Source organism: Ovis canadensis, chromosome 3 (assembly GCF_042477335.2).
Source record: "Ovis canadensis isolate MfBH-ARS-UI-01 breed Bighorn chromosome 3, ARS-UI_OviCan_v2, whole genome shotgun sequence".
Taxonomy (NCBI): domain Eukaryota; kingdom Metazoa; phylum Chordata; class Mammalia; order Artiodactyla; family Bovidae; genus Ovis; species Ovis canadensis.
Genome location: NC_091247.1, coordinates 35,856,290 through 35,884,046, shown reverse-complemented (window position 1 = coordinate 35,884,046; position 27,757 = coordinate 35,856,290). Strand labels below are relative to the sequence as shown.

Here is a 27,757-nt window from a genome sequence, read left to right as displayed (position 1 = left end):
AATTCGGTCTTTGCCCACTCAAACAGTGCATTTGATGACAAGCCCTTTTGAGGCCTAAAAATATGATGCTAAATCTGTCGCTTTTTGTTCTTTTTCTCTTTTTTCCTTTTTATTTGGGGGGGAGGTTATATAAAATATTTTCTCTTTCAAAATTTTACATTTGCAGACTTGCAGAATTTTATATATATACACACACGTACACACAGTTTTCTTTTATGTGTGAAATTTCTCAAATCCAGAGTCTTACAAATGTGTCTGAAATGTAGGAGGCTCTCCTATAAAACTCATGAGTTGTCATAATGTGGACAAAAAATAGTTGCCATTTCTCCCGTGTTCCTGGGGACCAGGCAGCTGTTGTAAACCATCATTGCAGTGGATAGTATAGTCTTAGTTTCATACTTATAGATACATATGCATATAGAAAAGTCTGCAAAGATATATGCTAAAACATTATTTCTGCTTACTTCAGGATAGAGGAGATTATGGATGATTTTTAGTTCAATGGGCATTTCAAGGATTTTCTGCTATGAACATAGATTATTTATATGCATTTTTAAATTACTATGATAAAGATTATGTAGCCACATAAAAAAGATCAATAATCAAAAGTTAAATGAGACTTCTCTTTATGACATAAGAGAATAACATAGGCCAGATTTACCCTCCCACAATAAACAATTAGAAAACCAGACAAAACATATGAAACACTTGTTCAGACAATGGACAACAGGTAGCACAGTGAGTCCTAAAAGAAAGGAAACAGATGAAGTTAGGCTGGTAGGAGTCCTCGCTTTCTTCCTGGAGGCACCCTCCAGACCACACAGCAGGGACAGAGAACCCCAAGCAAGTGTGTCGAGGAGACAGAGCTGGGGGTTCAGAGAAGCTGAGATACCTGGAAGTTGAAGGACTGAGTTCTGATGGAGAGAGGCAGGGAGAAAAACAACAACAAAACCCTTCCCAGGAATGCCCTTGAATCTTTACTGAATACAAGATGCTCACACATAGAATGAAACTCCAGGTCAAAGAGCTACCAAGAAACATTGAGCTGAACTGCTCCCAGAGATTACACAGCGCTTACGTCTCAACTAACCAGGAAGGAGAGAGTCCTTGTGATAACTCAGTGCATTCACTAGGGAATTCAGTAGGACCATGTGATGAATATGGCAAATCCCAGAGCCATCACTAAAGAAATAAAACAGAGAAGCAGAGCAAATTAGCGAGTAGTAAAGATAAAGTGGAATTTTTAAAATATTCACCCAAAAGTCACAAAAAGAGGAGGAAAGGAGGAACAAAGAACAGAGGAGACAAATAGAAAACAGTTAGCAAATTGGTACACTTAATCCCAATCATACTGATGCCTACATTAAATGCAAATAGTCTAAACATTCAAAAAAAGGAAGAGAGTCAGACTGGGTAAAAGCCAGACGTAATTGTATGCTGCTGACAAAATGAAAGTGAAAGTTGCTCAGTTTCGTCTGAGTCTTTGCGACCCCATGAACTATACTGTCCATGGAGTTCTCCAGACCAGAATACTGGAGTGGGTAGCCTTTCCCTTCTCCAGGGGATCTTCCCAACCCAGGGATTGCACTCCCGCCTCCTGCACAGACGGATTCTTTCCCAGCTGAGCCACCAGGGAAGCCCAAGAATATTGGAATGGGTAGCCTATCCTAGAGTGGATCTTCCCGACCCAGGAATCAAACAGGGATCTCCTGCATTGCAGGCAGATTCTTTACCAACTCAGCTACTAGGGAAGCCCATGCTGCTTACAAGAGATACATTTTAAAATTTAAAACACAAGTTAAAAGTAAAAGGATGGGAAAAGATTTTTGTGCAAACAGTAAGCATAAGAAAACTGAAGTTGTTACATTAATATTAGATGAAGTAGACATTAAGATAAGAGATATTACCAGGTATGAAGAAGGACATTTCATGATGACAAAGAGGTCAATTCAAGAAGATACAGCAATCTTAAATGTGTATGTAAGAAATAACAAAGCTTAATATACATACAGAGAAAAATGGAAGAACTGAAGAAAAACAGACAAATCCACATTTATAGTTAACACTGCAATAGACTTCTTTTGATAATCAATAAGATAAGTAGATGCAGAAAGCAGAAAACCTGAACACTATCAAAAAAAATTTTAAGGGGTATATACTTATTTAAATATGTTTATGTTTGGCTGAAATGGGTCTTAGTTAGGGCATGCTGGATCTTCACTGAGGCATGTGAGGTCCAGTTCCCTGGCCAGGGATCAAACCCCTTAGCCACTGGGCCACCAGGGAAGCCCCTCAAACAATTTGACTGAGTTGATATTTACAGAACAATTCAGGCTTCCCTGGTGGCTCAGTGGTAAAGAATCCACCTGCAATGCAGAAGACACACATTTAATCTCAAGGTCGGGAAGATCCCCTGGAGAAGGAAATGGCAACCCACTCCAATATTCTTGTCTGGGGAATCCCATGGACAGAAGAGTCTGGTGGGCTACAGTCCATGGGGTCACAAAAGAGTCGGACATGACTCAGCGACTACACAACAAACGCAAACGTAGAACACTCCACCCAACAAGAGCAGATACACATTCTTTTCAAGTGAATAAGAAACATTCACCAAGACAGATCGTATAACGGGGCCCTAAAACAAGTCTTAATAAGAATTTAAAAATAATTTACAGAGAGGAAGTTCTCTTACCACAATAGAATTAACTTAGAAATTAACAAAAAGATCTTTGGAAAGTCCCCAAGTATTTAGAAGTTAAAGATCACCCTTCTAAATAATCCCCGAGTCAAAGGAGAACTCACAAATTGAGCCAATATTTTATAACTTCAAATGGAGTATAGTCTATAAAAATATTGAATCACTGTGTTACACACATGAAACATATAATATCGTAAATCAACTGTAGTTTTTAAAAAGGAGAACTCTTAAGAGAAAAGAGAAATCAGAGAATGTTTTGTATTGATTGAAAACACAGCCTATGGAAATTTGTCGGATACAGCTAATCTCCATCAACAGAAGGGATAAACAAATTGTGGCATATCCATACAGTGAAATACCACTTGGCAATAAAAAGAACAAACCATAGATACATGCTACAACATCAGTGAATCTCAAAACATTCAGTTGAGTATATTTCATTGGCAGCTCAGCAGAGGAGACAAAGACAAAGAGAACAGACTGTGGATACGGTAGGGGGAGGAGAGACGGGACGAATTGAGAGAGCAGCATGGAAACATATACATTACTGTATGTAAAATAGATGACCAGTGGGGATTTGTTGTATGACGCAGGGAGCTCATCCTGGGGCTCTGCAACAACCCAGAGGGATGGGATGGGGTGGGAAGTTCAAGAGGGAGGGGACATATGTGTACCCATGACTGATTCATGTTCAGTTCAGTTCCGTTCAGTCGCTCAGTCGTGTCCGACTGTTTGCGACCCCATGAACCACAGCACGCCAGGCCTCCCTGTCCATTACCAACTCCCAGAGCTTACCCAAACTCATGTCCATTGAGTCGGTGATGCCATCCAACCATCTCATCCTCTGTCGTCCCCTTCTCCTCCTTCCTTCAATCTTTCCCAGTATCAGGGTCTTTTCCAGTGAATCAGCTCTTCGCATCAGGTGGCCAAAGTATTGGAGTTTCAGCTTCAACATCAGTTCTTCCAATGAACACCCAGGACTGATCTCCTTTAGGATGTTAGTGTACAGCAGAAACCAACACAATATTGTAAAGCAATTATCCTCCAATTAAAAATAAATTAATTAAAAAAATAATGCTGCTCTATCTGCTCAATGTTATGTGGCAGCCTGCGTGGGAGGGGAGTTTGGGGGAGAATGGATACGTACATGTGTATGGCTGAGTCCATAAGAGTCCAAAGCTCCAATACCGTGGCCACCTGATGTGAAAACTGGAAAAGACCCTGACGCTGGGAAAGAGTGAAGGCAGGGGGAGAAGGGGATAACAGAGGATGAGATGGTTGGATGGCATCACTGACTCGATGGACATGAGTTTGAGTAAGCTTCGGGAGTTGGTGATGGACAAGGGAGGCCTGGCGTGCTGCAGTCCATGGGGTCGAAAAGAGTCAGACACACTGAACAACAACAATGGCTGGGTCACTTTGCTCTCCATCTGAAACTATCACAACATTATTAATCGGCTATACTCCAATACAAAGTAAAAAGTTAAAAAAAAAAAAAAGAAAATAGTACATTTATTGATTTTATCTATATGAAGCTCTTTGAAAGATAGCTAGCTATTCCATAGTGTCAGAAGGCATATCAATGGTTGCCCCAGACTTGTTAGGAGGGGGCACATTTGGGTCAACTGGAAATAGGCACAAGGGAACCAACTGGGGTGATAGAGGTTTCCTATATCTGGATCGAGTCATGGTTATACAGAAGTAAACATTTGCTGAAACCTATTTACTATACACTTAAAATGCATTTATTGTCTGTAAATTATACCTTGATAAAGATTTTTTAAAAAACTACTCTGACTCATAGTGGGACAGTGTGTTACTATCTTGCCTCCCGATGAGTTGCAATGTAAAATACACAGCAACACCTTTGGTGTCTTCAAAACTATTAAAGCTAAATCTAATCAAGCCTTAAGATCCATGCTGTTCCATACCATAGCTACCAGCTATGTGTGGCTATTTAAATACAAGTTAATGAATGAAAATTAAATAAAATGTAAAATCCAGTTACTCAGTCACACTGGCTATATTTTAAGTGCTCAGTGACCACACATGGCTAGTGACTACCATATTGGACGTTGCAAGGAACATTTTCATCATCACAGAAAGTTCTGTTGGGTAAGACTGAGATATAACATCCAGATTATAGAAAATACAGGGAGAGGGAAATGAATTAAACCCACAACAGTGAAACAAATCTAGCCTGTGTCTCATTCTATTAATACAAGACAATAAGCCTGGTCTCTGTGATGTGTCATGTCAGAAAAAACTGAAGGGGGAAAGGGGAGGAGTCAGTCTTAGAGTCTCAAGTAACCAAAGAAGACTTAATAGAGGATTCCCTGACTGATGGTCTGGTGGTTAGGACTCTGCAGTTTCACTGTTGAGAGTACAGGCTCGATCCTTGGTCAGGGAACTAAGATTCCCACAAGCTAAGCAGCAAGGTCAAAAAAGAAAAGACTTAACAACCAAATCCAATGGGTGCTTTTGACTACCCTGGCTTGAGAAAAGCCGACTATAAAAGATATCTGGGCAACGATTGGGAGAAATTGAATATGAACTAGATACTAAATGATATTAAAAAGCACTCTTTGATTCTTTTGGTGTAATATGGCATTATGATAATTTTAGAGGTCCTAATTTTTAGAAAATTTACACTGAAGTATTTAGGAGTAAAGTGTCATGACATCTCCAACTCACTTTCTAAAAGATCAGCCAAAATAAACACACACACAAATGCAGATGAAGTGAAATATTAACAACAGTTCAACCTAAGCAGTATGCATAGAGATAATGATACTACTCTTTTAACTTCCATGTATTGAAATTTTCATAATGTGGGAAAAGAAGTTAAGGGAAAAAAACTTTGCCTCCACACTGTCATTGACAGTGTAAAGTCCTGGTTTTCATGGACAAAGTCTACTGGGGAAATGAATGTAGTTGATGAACAGTATTGTGATTTTTCTCTGATTTTGCCTTATTCTAATTACTTCATTTTTGAAGGAAATGCAGGGAAACATCATGCTTCCTATGCTCCCTCTCAAGGTGGTTTCCCTGATGGCCCAGATGGTAAAGGACCCACCTACAATGCAGGAGATCCAGGTTTGATCCCTGGGTCGGGAAGATCCCCTGGAGAAGGAAATGGCAACCCACTCCAGTACTCTTGCCTTGAGAATCCTATGGACAGAGGAATCCATGGGGTCACAAAGAGTCAGACACCACCGAGCGGCTAACTTTCTTCACTCATGTTCTGGGACTCAGAAACTAAGAGCTGCTGCTGCTTCCCTGTCAGCTGAGCCCATTGTCAGACTGGTGTTTGGTAGTCCAGGATGGAGGTAGACCAGTTGCCTGCTCCATGGGTGCTGCCCAAATCAATATATCTGGAGGTGCTGGCCCACAGCCTAGACATTCTATCTCCTTTGAATTTAGTTCACTTTTGGTCCCTCTCATGGTACATGCTGCTGGGCTATAGACACTCAAGGTTCTGTTTGGGGACCAGGACACCAGAAAAGAGAGCTGGAAGCACCTCAGAGCCTTTCTGGGCCAAGCCCAGAGGTGGGGTTCAGAAAACACAAGCCCCACGCGCGTCATGGGAGTTTACACAGGAAGAGAAGCTTTTCCTCAAGATGCCTGGGCTGCGATAAGAAATTTGCACAAAGCAAGGCTGACACCTAGTGGCTGTTTTCTGCACTGACATCCCTCTAACGAGAAAGTGCTGTGCTAAGTCACTTCAGTTCAGTTCAGTCACTCAGTCGTGTCCAACTCTTTGGGACCCCATGAATCACAGCACGCCAGGCCTCCCTGTCCACCAACTCCCAGAGTTCACTCAAGCTCACGACCATTGAGTCGGTGATGCCATCCAGCCATCTCGTCCTCTGTCGTCCCCTTCTCCTCCTGCCCCCAATCCCTCCCAGCATCAGAGTCTTTTCCAATGAGTCAACTCTTCACATGAGGTGGCCAAAGCACTGGAGTTTCAGCTTTAGCCTCATTCCTTCCAAAGAACACCCAGGGCTGATCTCCTTCAGAATGGACTGGTTGGATCTCCTTGCAGTCCAAGGCACTCTCAAGAGTCTTCTCCAGTACCACAGTTCAAAAGCATCAATTATTCGGCGCTCAGCTTTCTTCACAGTCCAACTCTCATATCCATACATGACCACTGGAAAAACCATAGCCTTGACTAGACAGACCTTAGTCGGCAAAGTAACGTCTCCGCTTTTCCTGTCTAACTCTGTGCGGCCCTTTCGACTGTAGCCTGCCAGGCTCTGTCCATGGGATTCTCCAGGCAAGAACACTGGAGTGGGTTGCCATTTCCTACTTCAGGGGATCTTCCCGACCCAGAGATGGAGCCCATATCTCTTACATCTCTTGCATTGGATATAATGTAAAAATACGTTAAGTCTCCTGCATTAATGTAATGTAAAAATACATTAAATGTATTTTAATACATTAAAAATGTTTAATACATTTTAATATATTTTAATACTTTAAATACAAATGTATTTTTAATACATTAAAATATATTAAGCTTTTTTAATGTATTGAAATACATTTAATGTATTTTTTAAATCTGTTGTTTTAAAGTAATGACATTCATTGAGTAAACCTTGGAACATATCAAAAAGCATAAAGAAGGAAAATAAAACATTAAGAGAGATAATCATTTGTAATGTTATACTGTATCTATCTCCTTTTACTATTTTTCTCTTTTTTAAAATAAATATTCCTAGCATTTTACTTATTTATTTAAGCCACTGTATGCCACACAGGATTTTAGTTTCTCAACCAGGGATCACACCTGTGCCCTCTGCACTGGGGAGCATGGAGTCTTAACCACTGGACCTCCATTTGTATTTTACAATGTATTTAAGAATTTTTAACGTATGAAATGCATTTATGTGTTTTAAAAGTACATTTAAAAGATTTAAGTTCACTTTCTTAGCTGTGGGAAAGAGGAATTGTTCTTATTTTGTCTGAATTTTTTTAAAATGCCAGGGATAGAAAGAGATTTCCCTTGGAACTTGTGCCCCTCCTCCTCTTCCATAAGGGAAAATGCCCAACAATTAATTGTTCCAAAACTCAGCCCTCTGCCAGGCCCTGTGCTCCAATGTATGTGCTCATAGCATCCTTGCAACAAACCACATTGCCCTTACTCTCCTGTCACAAGCCAAGCAAGAGAGGTTTATCGTCACCATGCTGCAGTGTGGACTCATCGTCGGAGTTTCTGGTCCCAAATCCAGTGTCTCCACAACAGACTGATGGATTGTATTAGTGTTTGCTCTTTCATTTCCTGGATTTGATCCTTCCACAAAAATCACCGATTGAGAGATTTTGCCAGTTGAACCAGCATGTACTTAACGATACAGAACTACACACTTAAAAATGGTTAACATGGTATGTATATTTTACCATAACAAAAGAAAAAAAAAGTGAGGGGGAGCACAGTCTTTGACAGGTTGGGAATAATTAACAAAATCAAAGTTTGCTGATGCGAAGAACTGACTCATTGGAAAAGACTGATGCTGGGCAAGACTGAAGGCAGGAGGAGAAGGGGACGACAGAGGATGAGATGGTTGGATGGCATCACCAACTCAATGAACATGAGTTTGAGTAAACTCCGGGAGTTGGTGATGGACAGGGAAGCCTGGCGTGCTGCAGTCATGAAGTGACAAAGAGTCAGACTCAACTGAGTGACTGAACTGACTAAAAACAGTGAGCTTGTTTCTTAGTTGTAACCATGTTTTGTGGTACTCATGGTCCCTGAACCACTAGAATGCACCCTAACAGGGAGCCCTCAGTAGGTGCCTGAGGAGACACACACACCAACCTTCTACCCACAGTAAGTCCTGTTTACCACAGGAAGGACCAGAGCAACACACAGGGAAGAATTCTGACCCTTTCAGTACAGACGATACACGGTCCACTACCCTCAGCTATTAAGACCATCCAGCTCATTTTTCCATTCCAGTTCCACACTCTGGTGCAAAGACAGTCTTCCAATTACAAAACTGGTTTTTACTGCGTGACTTTTCTGTGCAGGTCACCACTCAATACGGGCACTGCTCCACTGGAGAGATGTAGTGTATTTCTACTAATAAATACACCATTTAAATATCAATTTCTCTTGGAAGCCTGGCCAATGTTCTGACTGTATGAAATTACAACAGCTCTATGGAGGACAAAATGAAATTTCTGAACCTGTAAGGCTGTGGCCCAGTTTCGGACCATCACATCCACAAAGGGCCCGCTGAGGCAGCTGCCCAGTTGTCCCTGACCTCAGAGACTGCACTGCCTGGCAACCACAACCCTTCCCCTCTTTCAAACTAGAACAAAACATACAAGGCCAAAGGCAAGGCTGTAACAAGATGTTTTCCTTCACATTTATTTCCATTAGGAAATCCCTTTTAAACTTCAGCATCCAAAAAGTATAGTATCTCCTCGCCCTTTGAGCCATTATTACCTAGAAAGAATATGCCAGGCAATTTTCTAAGTGATGACTTTCAATTTGGGGATTTTTCATTTGACACTCCTCACCTCATAAAGTGCGATTTATACTCACCCTGTTCTTCTCAGAACTATTTTCATCTTTTAAAATGACCCACACATACACATGCATATTCATTATACTGCTGACAAGTACAATTTCACTCTCTCACACCAAGTCAGCCGCCCCGTATAGAAGAGAGGGCGCCACCTAGCCTATGCTTTCTTCCACACTGCTCCTTTTGGAATGATGCCTGCTAGCCTGTTTACAATGCTGTGGTCTTCCACTCTGCCTGTCTTGTGATCCGGTGTACAACCTGGATACAAGGGCCGGTGCTGAGGGGCCACTGAACAACACTGTACTGGATTACGAGGAAAACGAATTTTACACCCGAGTTGCTTTCAAAGAAAGGATCACAAGCAGCCATAGGAAGGGCATCACAGAAACCTGGCAAGACCCACCAGGAATATCAGTTACTGCTGAAAGAAACTAAGGCTGAGGGATGTCATGAACTCAGATTCAAAGAAAATGGAAGAGCAAGCCAACCCGATTCTGCCTACCTCACCTTCACTGTGTGTGTCCCTTGGGGTTTCTAACTCTGATGCTCGGGTCTCTTCCTTCGCATTTACTCCCTGGAGAAGCTCACCTGGTCCTGTGGCTTTACTGACATTTATGAATCTCTCCCTCTACCCAAACTCACCCCCCTCCCCACTTCCCGCCCCAAATCAACTGGGAATGGATTTACATTCCCAACAGGTATCTGTAACTTAACATGTCCCAAAGCCAATTACTGATCTTCCTTCCCAAGACAGTTCCACCCACAGCTTCATCCTGGTCTCCTCATAACAAGTCATACCTGACTCCTCTTTTCCTCACACCTCACCAAAATCCTACTAGCTCTAAACTAATCCCTGAAACAACCAATTATCACTGAGTCCGTTACTACCACCCTAGCCTAAGTCCCCATCACCTCTCACTTACACATCCTCCCTTTCTCGTTCTTTTCCAGTCACACTGGTCTCCTCTCATGTTTCAACACATCAGGACATGTGCTCGCCTCTGCTCCTACCATTTCCTCTGCCTTGAACACTCTTCCACTGATACCCGCTTAGCTAACTTCCTCACCTCCTCCTAGTCTGTGTTCAAATCTCATCTTCGCAATAAGCCCTATACTGATCATGTATTTTAATTATGCAACTGTGTTCCCCCATACCAACTCATGTCCTTACTCCTTTCCCTGGTGCCTCAGACAGTAAAGCGTCATCCTGCAATGCGGGAAACCCAGGTTCAACCCCTGGGTTGGGAAGATCCCCTGGAGAAGGAAATGGCAACTCACTCTACTCTTATCTGGAAAATTTCATGGAATGAGCATGGGGTTCCACAGTCCATGGGGTCACAAAGAGATACGACTGAGCGACTTCACTTTCACTTTTCCCCAGTCACCATATCTTCTAACATACTGAACAGAATTACTTCCTCTTCATACCTTACACATTGTATACTTTCTACTGCTTTAAAAAATTTTTTATTTCTGGCTGCGTTTTGCTGCTGCTCATGGGCTTTCTCTAGTTTCAGCAAGCAAGGGCTACCCTCTAGCTGCAGCGCACGGGCTTCTCATTGTCGTGGCTTCCTTTGTGACAGAGCACAGGGTTCTAGAGCATGTAGGATTCAGTAGTTGTGGCCCATGGGTCTAGTTGCCCCTTGACACGTGGACTCTCCCAGAAGCAGTGATTGAACCCACGTCCCCTGCATTGGCAGGTGGATTCTTAACCACTGAACCACCAGGAAAGTCCCTGTACTTTTCTGATAGAATGTCAGCTCTGTATCATGTAACTGAATGACAATAAACAAGCAACTAAATAATCCCTGAGAGAGTAGGCGATCGGTATGTTATGTGATTAAATGGACACTGCTGAGAATTCACTTCCACAAAAATCGTAACAGCCAGGCTTCCCTGGTGGCTCAGACAGTAAAGCGTCTGTCTGCAATGCAAGAGACACGGGTTCGATCTCTAGGTTGGGAAGATCCCCTGGAGAAGGAAATGGCAGCCCACTCCAGTACTCTTGCCTGGAAAATCCCATGGATGGAGAAGCCTGGTAGGCTACTACTGTCAAAGGGGTCACAAAGAGTCAGACACGACTGAGCGACTTCTTCATGTGTGCATATATAAAATATATACATATATATATCAATGTGCCCAAAATGATCTCACTACATAGATCCCATTTCTGACCCTCATAAGGCTTCAAAAATCCCAAACCTAGAGCCTCACATCTACTTTCATCGAATGCATTCATCCATACCCAGAATTTATTTTTACAAATTAATCTCAAATATTGTCACCTATTTAGTTTTCACACAGAAAACATTTGAACAAGAATCTACATAAGGACATTTTATAAGGACATGTAGGACATTCTATAACACAGCTTAAATTATGTGGGTTTACTTAAATATCAAAATCATGAAACACACAACGGAGAATATTCTGGATTAACAAAGCAATGACAACCAAATACAGTATGTGATCCTTGATTTGATCAAGGGTAGAGGGTTAATTTCTCAAAATAAAAAAGCTAAGAAAAATTACTCTCAAAAAAAAAAAAAAGACACAACCACATCCTCAAACTCTTGACTGGATTAGGAGCAGAATACTCTGAAACTAGGAAACAGTCTTCCTAAATTTGGGACTTAACTCTGGATTTGTCTAAAACAAGAAATAGTGAGCATCCACCACAGTCCTCTAGGTGGTCGGGCAGAGAGGAAATCTGACTCAGACCACTGAGCAGGGCCTGACGCATGACCACATGCGCCCTTGACTATCACGGCAGCCTTGGTCTGCAGGAGCACGGCCCGGCCAGGTGGGACTGGATCAAGGAGCCACCACTGGCTTCTGAAAGTTCTTAGGTTCTTCACTTTGATACAAATTCTAGATTATCCAAAAAGCCTTGAAAGCATGTGCCTATTAATGCTAGTGGAACAAGACCCTTTTTTAAAAAACCTTCACACCACAAGCCCAAACCTGTAGCTGTGTTCCCCTACATATACCACAAGACAAGCACTGGGTAAAGATGAATATTTATTCACTTTACAAAGAGAATGGTATTAAATTGCCATAAACAGCTCCATTTATAGACAAATATAACTATACATTACACCAGTAGCTGACTCTAACTTTCCCAAGATGCTTGTATAGCTCCAGCTCCACTAGTTGAGCACGGAAATCTGCCATCGAAGTGAGAGATCCCTCAGAGATAATGGTTTTATGTTTTACATATTCACAGGTGGGAAAAATAAACCCATCTCCCCAGCCCTTTCTTAGAGTTGAGCTTCCATCTGCATGTTCCCTACAGAGCACTGAGCAAATACTGGCTCATTCTTAAAAAAAAAAAAAAAAAAAAGTTACTGATAATTTGAAAAGGCTTTTATAGCACACAAAATACTTCTTTATACATACATAAAAAATCTTGAGTCAGATTTATTTTCAGGTAAACATACCCTAACACTGCCAAGAGTGCGTGATGAAAAGGAACACATTAAATTACGGATTATAAAAATATTTTCTTTGGAAAAAAATTCCAACAAGGTCATCATTAATATCTAAAACCAAAGAGAAAAAAATAAACAACTGTTCTTTGATCCATTAGTAGTTTAAATAAAAATGAAAACCTCTTCAAAAGCAGCTGAAACTGACTCTTTTAAAAAGTTGCAGATAATGAGCACTTCTAAATCTATACACTGATGATTCTTTACAGGCAACCTGCAGTCAAGAAAAATCCTTAATATGGCTAATTCTTTACTTTTTAATCATCATGATTTCTGTGTATTTTAAAAAAATATTTCACATGACAGCTTGAAAAATAAGTGGTTGTTTTGGGGAAGCACTCCATATATTCAATCTGATTCAAATCAGATTACCACAGTTGAGAAGCTAGGAAAACTGGTGATTTTATTATTACTTTTTTAATCACAATCATTTTTACTCCAGTTTTTAGTTTATCCCTTCATGTTTTATGAAAATGTACCAAATTAAAATTGTTTCTCTAGTGCTGCTTTATATCAGGATGTGATGAAAGATACCAACCTGAGATAGGAGCTGACTCCTTCATTAAAGTCCAGTTCTTGAACCCCTACGTGGGAAATGTCTTTTCATTTATGTCAATTCTTGGCATATCCAATCATACTAGGGTATTATATTATAAAAATATACCATATATTGGACACTCATGTCAGTACATTGCAGAAAATGTGTCTATTTACTGTGTAAAGTTTATTAACATTTGAATGAAACTCTCTTATTTACACAGTTAGGTCTGGGGTGCTCAGGACAGCAAAGTGGCATAGGAACAACCACTAGGAATTTGGAAATGTGCAGCGGTCCTTGGCGTCTGTCAGAGACAACCCTCCCCAGGAGAACTCGGCAGCAGTGGGAAGGTGAGCCAGTTTACACAGTCCGTTTGGCCTGCTCTTTTCTGTTCATTCTTCTTCACTTTCATTCTCAGGATCTAAATCAGAATCTCCATTTAATTCCTTTTCACTTGCCACATCTCTGTCCTCACCATTTTCTTCATCTTTGTCTTCATCATCCCCTTCTTCCTCTTCATTCTCTTCATCAACATCCTCATCTTTTTCACTTGCTTTCTCATCCTCATCTTCATCCCAATTATCCTGGTGGAAACAGTAAGCAAAGAAAGCATGACTGAAGGCCTCGTTCTTACAAAGTACAAGGATATAGGGCATATTTATGTACCAGGAAACAAATTACTCACATCAGAATCCTTATCTGCTATTTCATCATCAGATTCCTCTTCAGAAGATTCTGTAAGAAGAGGGAAACCTAGTTTTGATTTTGTGATCAAAGCAAAGGGCATAGCACTGAAAACTAATAAATGGAATCAGACTCCTGAATTTACTTTTAGAAATGTTATTTAGCTGTCCTCCATCTAAGGATTACGTCGTACTTCTAAAAGGAGCACAATGTTAGGCCAACTGTATCTCAACAAAAGCGGGGAGGAAGGGTGGGATCACAAAAAGTGTAATTAATTCAGGTATGTTTTTATGTTCTTCAGTTATGTTTTATAGCTTTCTCTAGAAAGGTTTTGCTTCATTTTTTAGAGGTATTTCTAGATAGTTTTGTATGCTGCTGTGAAAGGGATCTTTTTTCCTAATACATTTCCCGAATGGGACATTATGGACATACATTACTGGGACATCATAATGCTACCAATTCCTTTTTTGCTAGATCTTGGTATCTAGTAAGCTTGCCTATTTGCATATCTTAATAACAGTGCAACTGCAGATTCTGCTGTATTTTCTATGTGGAGAAGAAAAACAACTGCAAGGTCCAATGTTCTAGAATTCATTTCTTTCATAAAGTACAAGGCAGGATATCAAAAAGTAGTAAAAATACACTATTGTCTTGTTAATGACTTTATGGGAATGCTTCTAAACTTTATGTCTGATGTAGATTTATTAAGGAAACTCCCTTACTTAAAATCCTAGGTTGCTTAATATATAGTGCTCATGGTAATCTGTTAATGTGGTAATAACTACACTGATAAGGTTTCTTGACGCTATTCATGTTATAATACATTCTACTTGGCAACGAAACATGACTTTACTTCTATAATTAATCTGCTACTTAGGATATTTGAGGATGGCCTAAAATGCTATTTTGACTACATTTTTCTGGTTCTGATTCATAAAATGCCTGAATTATTCATATATGACAAAAATGACCTGTTCCTTAAAAGACTAATAAAATTCATTTATAAAACCTGTGTCTGGTACCGTGTGAGGCAAGATTTTGACTAAGTAAATTCAAAACTATTACTTCAAGGTTTCTCTTTCCAAGTCAATTTTGGTCATTGAAGCTTCCCAAGAAATTACCTATACCATCCAGGTTTTCTGTATCTGCATGGCTGTTCATGGTGCCCTTCTATTTAAATCTCTTCCATACCTAATGCTCTTTTTTTGTCACTATATTTGTGCCCTCTCTTTCGTTTGATCACATTTTTGCTGGTTTCGCCAAGGGCTTGTCCATTTTATCGGGGAAGGTGTGCCAAAGCACGATCTTACTCACAAATCACTGAGTTGAGTCAATGTGAAAATGAACTGTTCAGCATATACCCTAAGTCTTTACCTTCTTCATACACCAACTTTGCCTTCTGAGCAGGACAAGTCGTTTCCTTTGTCTTCTCAGACGCTGTGACCTGAAAGATAATCAGGCGCTATTGTGAAGTGGAGCGTAAACTTATCTCAAGCATCACCCAACCTCCCCAACAGTGAGCCCACCCTCAGCCACCTTAACATGACGTAGTTCAAACACCAGGCAAAAGGCAAGTGCGTCAAATACAAGAAAGAATTGCTTTGTGTAAGCTGAAAATACTTCTAAGGTAAGATTTCCTTCTGTGACCAAAAGCTTGTAGCAATACCCTGCGACTCTTGTTCACAGCACCACAACCATTCTAACTGTATTAACAACTGAAACATTGATGGTGACGAGTTAAAGTTGACACAGGTACTATCAAGTACGTAACACTGCCTAGTTAAAAATTAGATCTTCATCTACCAGTTTTTGTTTTAACTGAAATAGGGCACTTTCAACAGTCAGGCAAACAATCCTTATTCCTCTCTCCATTACTCTCACATTCAAATGTTTAGCACAAAACAATCTGATCTACTCACTTGTGTGATTAGAAGGATGAGCTTTCCATGAAGGTGGGAGAGCTTCTGGAAAGTTTTTACTCTGCTTTCCATTAACTGGTACAGTGTCCCCAGCTGGGGTACCAAGTCAGGCAACTACAAAAAGATGACAATAAAAATGATACTTTGACACTATCATAACAAAACATAGATAACAAATACAGAAGTCATGCCCACATATGCCTGCCTATTCAGCCCCAAGCAAATGCTTGCACTTCTAACGGCAGTGGCAGCCTATCACGTAGCCTAGGCAAAATCTCAAACTTTCAGAGGCCTTTACTGTACTAACAGCAAAAACAAATAATACGTTTTTTAAAAAGAATGATAGAAGGTCAGGAGAAACTGCAAGGCAAGACAAACTGCAGGGTGGGACCTCTTTGTGTTGATCATATTATTTTTGAAAACATCAATATAAAGCAGACACTAAATAAAAAGTACCCTCAACCACGTATTTCTTAAAAAGGACTTCACTCTGAAACTTCCTCTCTGATGATATCACAGGATCAACCTCTACCATCAGGACCCAGTAGCTACAGGAAGCTTTTCAGAGCTTCCAGAGACCCACAGGACAGAGTGACAGACCACAAAGCTGACCTTAGAGTATTTCAAACGTACTTCCTGTTAATGAATCCTCTGACTTATGCTTCAGAAATTAAAGCAGGAAATTTTTTTATTCATCCCTCCAGAGCTGTAGAAATAGGGACCCCACTCTTTGTCCTTTAACTAGCCTTTACTTGCCCTCCTATCCGACACTAAATAAGAGTATTTCATTCCAATGTTAAATTTTAAACAATAAAAATGAGTGTGTGTACATTACTAAAGCCCCCATGCCTAGCAGTCTCTGACTTAAGAGAAAGTGCTTAAAGATACCTGATAAGGAAGAAATTAAGGGAAGGTGGAAGAAAAGCACTGTTCTCTGAGGAAGAGAACCGTTTTGGGCTGCAGAGTCTACCCTATACTGTACTTCCATAGTCTATTTTGCCCTGACCTACGTTATACAACTACCATTCCAGTAGTTGTAACTTAAGGGTTGAATCCAAAAGGGATTCACTTCAAGTCCTCCTAAGGCTCTTTTCACCTCTAAGCAATTCAACAAGGTCACAAAGTAAGTGCTGTACTATGCTTGTGGTGATCTCTCCATTCCCATCACCATGCCACTCAACCACCACCCCCCAATCTCCCAAGGCTTCTGTAAGCTAGGAAAACCAATATGCATTCTGTTTCCTGTCTCTTCCCCCATTTTCACCCCATGACAGAGATCACCAGAGACATACAGAGAATGAACTGCCAAACTCAAAACAGGTTATCCAGTAGTCTTTCCTATCTCAAACTACTGAAGGAAAAGGAGCCTGAGAACAAGGGACAGTGATCAGGCAAGAATCAAGTGAAACTGTGCTTAGAAAGGAAAAACTATAGTTTAAAGAGCAATTAAGAATTTTCAACTCTCCATTAAAATCTTTCAAGAAAACCTACTGAAAGATGCTAGATAATCAAATAAAAGGATGAAAAGGCCAACTGCATGATTTTATTTCTAGTTTAATGTAACTGAATTAATGATGTGGTAATAACACAACTTCTATTATGAGATATAGAACTGTTTTTTTTTCTGGTGCTGCTTTAAGATTTTACACTCCTTCCCTTACATCTGTATAGGTAATAAGGAGCTGACAGTAGCCCCAGCGAAACATCAGGTATTAAATATTTATATCATTTTTATCACAAACCACCCATTTAGCCTCCTGAGGCAATGTACAACAGACATGTTAACATGGGGGATATAAACTTTTTAAAGTTACTAAGCTTTTTAGCAGGAGGCAGAGAGATACATACAATGTACACATAATTCTGCGAAACAGGTTGTGTATATAGAAAAACATCTGAAGGCTCCTATGTAACTTTTCTCCTTTCTGCATTTTTCAAGCTTCTCTACAGAATATATATTACTTCTAAAATGTAGGTCAACAAAAGACTGGTTTATCAAAGGTAACAACAATGACAATATGATATTGCACCTGGGGAAAAAACAAAACCTTTAAAAGAAGCAGCTGACAGTTAAAGGGTAGATGGTTTTTGTTAAGCCACAGGTTTATAATCCTTATCAAATCCAAACTATTCAACAACTCCAGGTGAACAGACTTACTGTGGATAAGTAGGATGCATGGACCGTTAACACACATTTAAGCCACTGAACCATTAAAATAGCACTGAAAAAAAAAAAAAACACAACAAATCAACTAATATTCACAAATCCCAAAGTAAATACAACAGAGTTATAAAGATCTAGAAAATGACTCCAGTAATAAACCACTACTGAATACGACAGTCCTTTCATTCTTTCACTGGGTCTATTTGAGGTCTGTGTAATATAGGAATCTCTTGGGAAAGGGAGAGGGTAGTAAGATGGACTAGGTAACAGGACAAAAACCCCTTCCTCTAAAAATAATTCAATTCCAGATATAAAACAAACGTTTTACTTCATAATTAGCTGATACCAAGGCAGTAAATTGGGCTCAGTTGACACTGCATTTTATGCTCATGTATCTGAGCCCATCTCTTCATCATAAGGTACAAACAGCAAAAGATTTCCAAACCAGCATTAAGACAAACATAGGCCAAAAACGTAAGTCAGGCCCTAATTAATGAACTCTTCAACTTTCCTCTGTGAGCTCCAAAGTCTAATGGAGTCTATCAGTAAAAACAACTTAGAAAAGAAAAATCCATTATAGACACTGATGCCATAGTACAAGCTTAAGATCTTTGAGAAAACAACACCCCCTGTGTGCGTGCTAAGCTGTTTCAGTCATGTCTGACTCTTTGAGACCCTATGGACTGTAGCCCGCCAGGCTCCTTTGTCCATGAGATTCTCCAGGCAAGAACACTGGAGTGGGTTGCCACACCCTCCTCCAGCGGATCTTCCTGACCCAGGGATTGAACCTGTATCTCTCTTATATCTACCTGCGCTGGCAGGCGGGTTCTTTACCACTGGCACACCTGAAGGAGGCCATCAACATCCTATCTAAATACTTAGTCATCAAATTAACAAAAGATGACTCATAAGATTTAGTTATATACAATCTTCCTCATAGTGTCTTTTAGCAACTACCAGAGATTGAGCAAGTTCTACAAATGGCCAGTTTTACACATCATAATTAGGCCTAAATTATTAAATATTAATCCAGTAAATGACCTGATAGTAAAGTTGTTTTCTAAAAGAAAGGAGAAAAAAGCAATTTAGATTGCCTAAACGTCTTACCTATTAGGATGTCCTTGTAATCTCTTTGTAAGCTGAGGAAAAGAAAAACAGTATTAGTCACAGTACTTCAGAGCCAGCCAATCTGAATCAATTCACACGAAAACACATCCATAGAACCAAAAGAAAAGCATAGCTGTATTAGGAAATCATTATTCTTGTTTCCTAACTCCTAAATGTTTGACCAACTTAACACCATCTAGGAATACATTCCTAAAATAACAGTAATTATCTGATAAAAAATCTAGGCTAGGATTTATGAATGAATGCCCAAAATAGACACAAAGACAGAAAATAGATCAGTGGCTGCCAGAAACCGGGGAGTAAGGACAAATGGGGCGTGACTAATGGGTACAGGCTGTCTTTCTGGTGTGGCAGTTGTACAGTCGATAACATACTGTGCAACACTGGACACTTTAAAGGTATGTAAATTATATCTCAATTTTTAAAATACATAGGAAAAAATCAAGGTTGGGGAACTTTCGGCTGAGGAGACCTAGTGGTCGTCTATCACGCACTCTTAAGTACCCTGCTCGTTACATACTGCAAACCCATGTCTGGATTTTCATCTTCGAGTCACAGCATTAGGACCTTAGAATGAAAAGTGTACTCAGTTACCTCTTGCAACAACGGAATAACAGCATGCAGGGGCATCCTTAATACAGTTCTCTTTATTAAGTTTAAATTCCTAGTTTGAAGTACTTTCTGTGAGGGGGGAAAAAAAAATATAAATAAGCATACTCAGAAACTAAGGACACTACAGGAAATAGTCAGTAAAAATGATTTTAAAAACCACACACAGAAGAACCAACTGAATTTTAGCAAATAGAGGTAGGGATTAAATGAAGAATGCACTATTTCTTATGGCTATCAGACAAGTACAGTCGGCAAGTTATCAGGACATTCACTCCTTGGACTCTTTCCCTTCAACCCACCTCCCTCAGGCAACTACTGAACTATATATTTGGTTTGCATTTCCTAGAATTTCTATATAAATGAGAGCAAGTTGTATGTACTTTTTTGCCTGGCTTCTTTTAAGTATGATATTCATCCACGTTGTTGATGAAGGAGTACACACTCTTTACTCTGCTAGATAATGATTTGTTTATCCCTTCGCATGTCGAGGGTTCTTTCCAGCTTGGGGCTAGTAGAAATAAGGTTGCCCTGATCACTCCTGTACAAGTCTCTGGATGAACACTGGTTCTTGTAGTAAACGCCTAAGGACGGAATGGCACATTCCTGTGGCAGATGTGTCCCTAAGAAACTGCCAAACTGCTGAGAATTTCAGTTACTCTGCATCCTCCCCAACAGATGGTACTGTTTTCTACATTTTAATAAAGCTATAATGGGCATGCAGTTGTCATCTCATTGTGGCTTTAATTTGCATTTATGATGATTAATGATGTTTAACACCTTTATATGCACTCACTGGCCATTGCAATATCTGTGAAGTATCTGTTCACACCTTTATCAATTGGTTTTTACTTGAGTTGAGTCTCACAAATGAGTTAAGAGAGTCCTATAAATTCTGGATATAAGTTATTTGATATATAAGTTGTGGTTTTTTTGCCAACCTATGGCTTGCCTTTTCATTATCTTAACAGTGCCATTTCAAGAAAGAAGCTTTAATTTTTTATTAACTCCAAGGGACCAATATTTCCCTAAGTGTGGATTCTGTTGGAACATGGTTTTAAAGAAAGAGAAAAAATAAAAGTTTACAAGACAATCAGCCAGAGGTAAATATTAACTGGATACTTGATAATTTTAAGAAATCACCATTTCCTTTTTTAGGTGTGATAACAGATTGTGGTTATGTTTTTAAAAAGAATTGCTAATGTCAGAGTTGAACAGGGATATATTTGTGGTTGAAATAAATAATAGGTCTGAAATTTGATTCACTATAACCTGGGGAGGGGTGTGGCAAACAGATAAAACAAGAACAGACAGGTTGGTTAGTGTTGATAATTTTTGAAACTGAGTGATGGGTTCACTGTGGCCCACTGTACTATTATGAGATGTTTCTTTAAAAAAAAAAAAGATAACTGATTCACTTGTACTACTAAGGAATTTTCAAAGCACAATTAAGTAAGCTATGATGGCAAATAAGTTATATTTTTTAAAACACTGTCAATTGTTTTCTGTAGCTTATTTTTCACCAAATCCTCACCAAGGTTTCTATACCATGTTAGACTAAAATCGACCTCCCGAGATACATACACTCACAAAGTGTTTTGAAAGTAATTTTAGGTTTTCATATATGTCTGGTTTCCCCCCTCATTTTACAAAATCACCTTAAACATAGGACATTCCCATTTATCAAAACATAAAGCAGAGAAACATTATTCATGGGTTGCCTATTCAAGTCACATCTATACTAAGTGGCACTAAGAGTCCCTAATAACAAATGCACTTAGCAAATGTGAACCTGCTTTAATCTAGTCCGGTAGTGCTTAAGGCCATTTTTTTTACACTTAAATTTTCTCTACAGACCACTTTCAAATTCTGGAATTTAAGAGGACTGAATTAAGCAACATACAAGCAGTCACCAACTTACAAACACAAAAATAGCAAATGCCTCCCTTTTATATACCCCCAACCCTCTTGAATTTTTCCCTCAAACCTCCTATCCATTGCCAAGGTTCCACCTCACCGCCCCCTCTCACGGCCAGGGGGAAATAAGTTTCTGGAATCCAGAGTAAAAACTCAGGAACGCATTTTCCTACAGAAAAAAATATAAATTGTGATCTAGAATGCTGAGTATTATAATTCAGCTACACAACGTTTATAAAGGCTTTTGTGAACTAAAGCCTAAGAACCCAGTAACAAGTCACAACAATATTTCTATGAGAAAATGCATTCCAGGTTCAAAATAACTCAGTTCAATCCCTTTGTAGGTTGGTGACTGTCTGTATAGTGCCACCAAGAGATAGACATTTGACTAAATGCACAAAACATTAAATTCAAGACAGTACATGACTATTCACTCTGTAAATGTGCTGTCAATTGCCTCCTAAAAAAAATTAACCATCTTATTTCCTTTAAAAACTGCTGTAATACTTACATTTAGAATTTCAAAATCATTACTTTCTAAGCCCTGTGTGAGGAGAACTGGAAAACTATTTGTCTGTGGAAGGTCGTCCTTTTCTTTTTTTGTAGCTATATCCAGGGCTCCCAGGCGTTCTTCAATGCTAACCTACAGAACACAAATGACCAGTTAATGTTCCACCAGACAAGACCTTGCCACCCCACTCCAGTACTCTTGTCGGGAAAATCCCATGGACGGAGGAGCCTGGTGGGCTGCAGTCCATGGGGTCTGCAGAGTCGGACATGACTGAGCAACTTCACTTTCACTTTTCACTTTCATGCATTGGAGAAGGAAATGGCAACCCACTCCAGTGTTCTTGCCTGGAGAATCCCAGGGACAGGGGAGCCTGCTGGGCTGCCGTCTATGGGGTCACACAGAGTCGGACACGACTGAAGCGACTTAGCAGCAGCAGCAGACAAGACTTAAACCAGTTTGGTCAAATTACTCTGTGTTTCTGTGTCAAGAGACAAAAAGCTCTAACTGATTCACAACTCAACACTGAAAAACACAAACATGCTCTTTCTTACTCCAACAGAATCTCATCACCATAAAGCCAATGTTGCACACAAGTGCAATATCTATAGTCCAAATTCACAAATTTTAGGGGGGAAAGAAAAAACCTGAAAAATCACAATTTGAGAATGTAATTCATAAAAATCCCTCTATAAGATTCAAAAAAGATAAGGGTCTGGCATCTGATTACTACAGCCTAAGAAAAAACCTATAATTTTCCCCTTTTATAATTGTCCATAAAAGCTTCCCCCTTCTATAACTTTCTCTTGCCATCAACCTCAAGTCTCTTGCTAACAAATATTATCAAAAGAGCACAAAGACAGGTTCCCCCCAAAATTTATAAGATGTCTTCCTATTTTTCTTTTTATTTGCTACCTGTACTTAACCAAACTCACTTGTACTTAACCAATCCCTTCTGAGAGCAAATCTAACCACTATGTACTGCCAGCCTCTTGGTAAATGAATCAAAATACAAATGTTCTGTTATTACCAAAACAAACAAATATGCTTTGGTAAAGCCTCCTGTCTGGAATATGTTTTATGAAAAACAATTTTTAAAAGGTAGGATGCAATTAAAGGGTTGGATCCAGGCCAAGCCAGAGAGAGTTGGCCATTATTTTTACATACAGATACCATGTTATTGAGGAATAATTTTTATGAATAAAGCAAGACATTTAAAATCAGGTAAAGAAACATAACATTCTTTCTCTAACGATAAAACAGTTAAAATTTTAGATTATTTAGGTAAGAGTGACAAGTGAATGGAAGACAAAAAAGAGGACTTTTCATTGACAAGAACAGTAAACCATAATAGGGTTTTAAAAGTTGCAAAAAAAAAAAAAAAGAAATGTGTAACTGCTTTAAAAGATTATAACGATGATCACCTTTAAATACTAACTAGCACTAAACCAACCAGGAATGCTCAGACAGCCAAGAGAAAAGGCATCATTGGAACTCAGCAACATGCGAAACCCAATGAAAATCATCACAGCAAGTCCTGGTTTAAACTACAATTACCTTACGCAGCTAAAAATGAACAAACGGCCAGAAGAGCACCCTCTTTAGTTAACAGAGTTTTGTCCTCTCCATTTTCTGAAGTCTTCGGCTTTGGCTCCATCCAATATATTCCGTTAGATTCTCCCAAGTCATCTTAAATTTCAAACTCAAAAATGGTCAGAAGGATTGCATTACCTCCTTTTCCCCCAATTTTCTCTTGCTCTCTGCTTCCTTGGTCTGTGGAGGAGCAGGCCTGACAGCTGCGTGATGACCAGGTATCCCGGGCACCAGAACTTTTGCTTCGGAATTCATCACTGGTGTCCTCACCTGTTGCACAGGAACAGGAGGCATGTGACAAAGGAAATTATGTCTTTAGTCCTTGTAAGATTTATCCCCAGTGAGAAAACTGACAGATTTTAAAAGGTTTTTCTACTGAAAAGTTTAATACAACTAACTCATACGCTATGAATTAAAGATACATTTTAATTGAATATGGGCATTTAAGTACATCTGAACATTCATGGTTTTAAAGCTTTCAATACCAGGTAAGGGAAAGAATCAAGAAAAACAAAAATCTACCTATTACCTAATGACACAATGACTTAAAAACGTTTTAACAGTGAAGCTGTCCATTTTACTACTACCTTCAATAATTGATCTTTGCCAGAAATGCTCAGACAGCCAAGAGAAAGGTGTCATCTCTGAAACTCAGCCAGAAGCGAAACCATATGGATGTCATCATAGCATATCTTGGTCATTAGACTGCCAAACACAAGTCTACATGTAGATGCCACACTATATTCAAAATAGAGCATCACAAGAATGCTCTTATATATGGTATTTAATTCCAGCCCCATCACGGATTCAGGTTTTATTTCACCTTGAAATACAACAATCCTCTCAACAAAGTTATGCTGCTTTTTAAGTACAGAAACTGAGGAAAATAATTTATCAACAAATCTGATATTTACTCAGTGATACTGCATGGGGGGATAGAGGAGGAAGAATTAAATCCAAGGTTTTCAACTTCTAGTCACCTATGTACTCATTCATTCAACAAATTAAGAACACAGAAATGAATAAAGTTTTACAATCTTGATATCTAAAACCTAATCACACAAAGTTAAGACAAGATCACAAATAAAGATAATATTTAAAGTCTAAACATAATATTATATAACGATTCAATTCAAATATCTTTTTTCTTAACTTCTAATATACAATGCACTCACCTTTGTTATAGCTGTTTCTACTTTTGGGGCCCAGCAGTTTGAAATATCTCTTATTAAACACATATGAGGTTCTTTGGAATTCAAAGCCTGGGGACAGGATTTTCAAGGGGGACAGAAAGTGGAAGAGGGGGGAAAAAAACTGTTAAACAGAGTAACTGGGAGTAAGAATAAAGTGAAAAAGAAATGCCTACTTGTGCATATTTATAAAAATACAAAAAGGTATAGAAGGCTTCCAGAAAAAACTCCTGGTCACTCAGACTGATCATCATTCAGACTGGGGGCATTTGAGGAAAACGGATAATCTCTGAAGATAGCAGACATAATGTTTACTTTCCTTAGTTATGAACTGCTCAAAGTTTTCACACATGCAACTTCAAAAGATTGAGATTTTATGATTGAGATTTAAAATGTAACAGGTTTTAAAGAAAATATTATCAGCTCATTGCCCTTGTAAATAATAATCTGCTAAAAAAAGACTGGTCCTACCCTAAAATTTCCTACTGCTATCCTTCCACAGGCTAGTCAAAGACAAGCACTGGCTTGAAGGTGAATTTCTATGTCCTGATACAGTAATAAACAGGAGGTTTATGCAGCAAAACACCTATATATCTATAAGGCTTCAAAGTTATAGGTAATTTCCTATACCCACATAATCAATCAATATCTGAAAGACAGCAAGCAAACAGGTAACAGGCTGCATCTGGACAGTGGGATTATTAAAGGAGTCACATATGGTAAGAAGACTTTATGTTCACAGCTTAACACTTCTCTCCCCTTTTTATCATATCATATCCATGTATTGTGTTTTTTTAAAGTAAGTAAATAGTTTTAAATCGAATCAACAACAGATTGCCTGAGCAAGAAATATTCTCTCACAGCCTCATCTACTGGATATGCTCATAATTACACACCAAAAGTCCTCAAGAAACTTTTGTAATCAAAAAATTTAAATCATTGCCCCACCTATCACATTTCCACTTGCAATATTCAATGTGTGGTATTACCACGAAATCTTATTTATCTTTTGGGTAACTGGGCAACATTCACCCATACCTGTGGCTACTGAGCACCTGAAATGCGACTAGCCCAAAGTGAGATGTGCCTACAAGTGAATAATACATACCAGACTTCAAAGACATAATAGCAAATAAAGGAAGAAGAGTAAAGCATTTCAAATGTTTTATATTGCCTCAGCATTTAAATGCTATTTTGGATATACTGAGTTAAGTAAAATTACATGTGACCCTTGAACAACACAGAGCCTAGGGGCGCAGACCTTCCACGCAATCGAAAATTCATCACTTATATAACTTACAATGTATCCATAGTTCTGCAACTGTGGATTCAACCACCTTGGATGGTGTAGTAGTATAGTACTTACTATTGAAAAAATCCATGTAAAAGTGGACCCACACAGTTCAAATCTGTGTTGTTTAAGGACCAAAGTTCTCACAAGTTAAAATAAACCACCCATTGAACGGTCCCTCAGTTAAAGGGAAATGTATGACATCTTCTTAAGTATTCCAATAAACAGAGCAATGTACCCTTTCACATTCATCATCTACCAGAGATGTATTGATGTTATACTACTTTACTTCAGGAACATTTACGTACCACTCGCTCAATGGTGGGCTGAAACCAATTGCCATATACAAGCAACAATGACATTTTGTCTGAGCAGAAACCAGCTGCTAAAATAGGGATAGGTTTTGGTGTTGATTTCTTGCCTTTCCCAGGTGTTGCTATCTGAATTGTACAGTTCGAAGTCAAAGGCTTTTTGCAGTACCTAGAAATGGAAAAACAATTACATAAGAAAATGTGAAAATAGGACTTCCCTGGTGATGCAGTGGATAAGAATCTGCCTGCCAATACAGGGGACATGGGTCCAACTCCTGATCCAGGAAGATCCCACATGCCAAAGAGCAAATAATAAGCCCATGAGCCACAACTACTAAGCCTGTGCTCTAGAGCCCGGGAGCCGAAACTATTGAAGCCTGGACACTACAGAGCCCATGCTCTGCAACAAGAGAAGCCACTGCAACGAGAAGCCTGCACCCCACAACAAGAGTAGCCCCCGCGATAAGAAGCCCACACAGCACGAGAAGAGTGGTCCCCATGTACCACAACTAGAAAAAGCCTGCACAAAGCCATGAGGACCCAGTGCAGCCCAAAATCAACTAATTAATTAAATATAAAAAAGAAAATGTGAAATAGCATTTCACACGAATTCTCAGAAGTTGGTGTCAAGTAAAGAAACGGGATCCTCCACTGGCCTCCATGTCACCACCAGGAGTGAGAAGGTCCCCAGAGCACCAGTGTTTCTGTCATCTATCCCCACCCTGCCAACATTCAAGACCTCACCCCCAAAATCTGCCATGAGGTACACCTGCTCATCTGTTTATCCCCACAACAGGCCCCAAAGCTCCCAAGTGTGCTGTCAGCACCATGAGCTTTCAGCCCCAAATGGCTCTGTCCACACCCCACTCCCCTAAGGCCCATCTCCAAATGCTTCCAATCTCTGAACACTCATCACGACCTCTGCAACACACCTCCAGGAGCAAAATAATCAGTAAGATATAAAGGAAATTAGATCCTCAACTTCAGAGCTCCACTCACCTCGCTCCAGGCTGCTCACCTCGGCAGCCCTCTCCACGCCCTTGTGCCAGGACCCTTCACCATGACTTAAGTGTGCACCTTGTTCTTCACTAACATTCGCTACAAGCAGTCTCCTCTTCCACCATCTCTAGAACCACGGAAATTGTCGTCACCAGCTAACCCTAACCAAATGGCCTCTAGGTCACTT

The 27,757-nt window shown here is 39.5% G+C and overlaps 1 protein-coding gene and 2 non-coding genes across 3 annotated transcripts in view; all 3 read right to left on the bottom strand.

Annotated features, from left to right (window-relative positions):
* Window positions 1–12,239: 12,239 nt before the first annotated feature.
* WDR43 (WD repeat domain 43) overlaps window positions 12,240–27,757 on the bottom strand; it is a 37,686-nt gene continuing 22,168 nt past the window's right edge. The window contains exons 8-18 of the mRNA XM_069580327.1: window positions 26,569–26,740; window positions 24,955–25,041; window positions 23,918–24,049; window positions 22,190–22,321; window positions 19,747–19,833; window positions 19,132–19,163; window positions 18,019–18,082; window positions 15,861–15,974; window positions 15,316–15,385; window positions 13,943–13,992; window positions 12,240–13,841 (exon numbers count right to left, since the gene is read on the bottom strand). Coding sequence (XP_069436428.1) covers window positions 13,650–13,841; window positions 13,943–13,992; window positions 15,316–15,385; window positions 15,861–15,974; window positions 18,019–18,082; window positions 19,132–19,163; window positions 19,747–19,833; window positions 22,190–22,321; window positions 23,918–24,049; window positions 24,955–25,041; window positions 26,569–26,740 — 1,132 coding nt within the window. The 3' untranslated portion in view covers window positions 12,240–13,649. The remainder of the gene's footprint in view (window positions 13,842–13,942; window positions 13,993–15,315; window positions 15,386–15,860; window positions 15,975–18,018; window positions 18,083–19,131; window positions 19,164–19,746; window positions 19,834–22,189; window positions 22,322–23,917; window positions 24,050–24,954; window positions 25,042–26,568; window positions 26,741–27,757) is intronic.
* On the bottom strand, window positions 23,645–23,720 carry LOC138438473 (small nucleolar RNA SNORD53/SNORD92). Its single transcript, XR_011256400.1, has one exon. It is a non-coding gene; the product is annotated as a small nucleolar RNA SNORD53/SNORD92 (small nucleolar RNA).
* LOC138438472 (small nucleolar RNA SNORD53/SNORD92) lies at window positions 24,392–24,469 on the bottom strand. Its single transcript, XR_011256399.1, has one exon. It is a non-coding gene; the product is annotated as a small nucleolar RNA SNORD53/SNORD92 (small nucleolar RNA).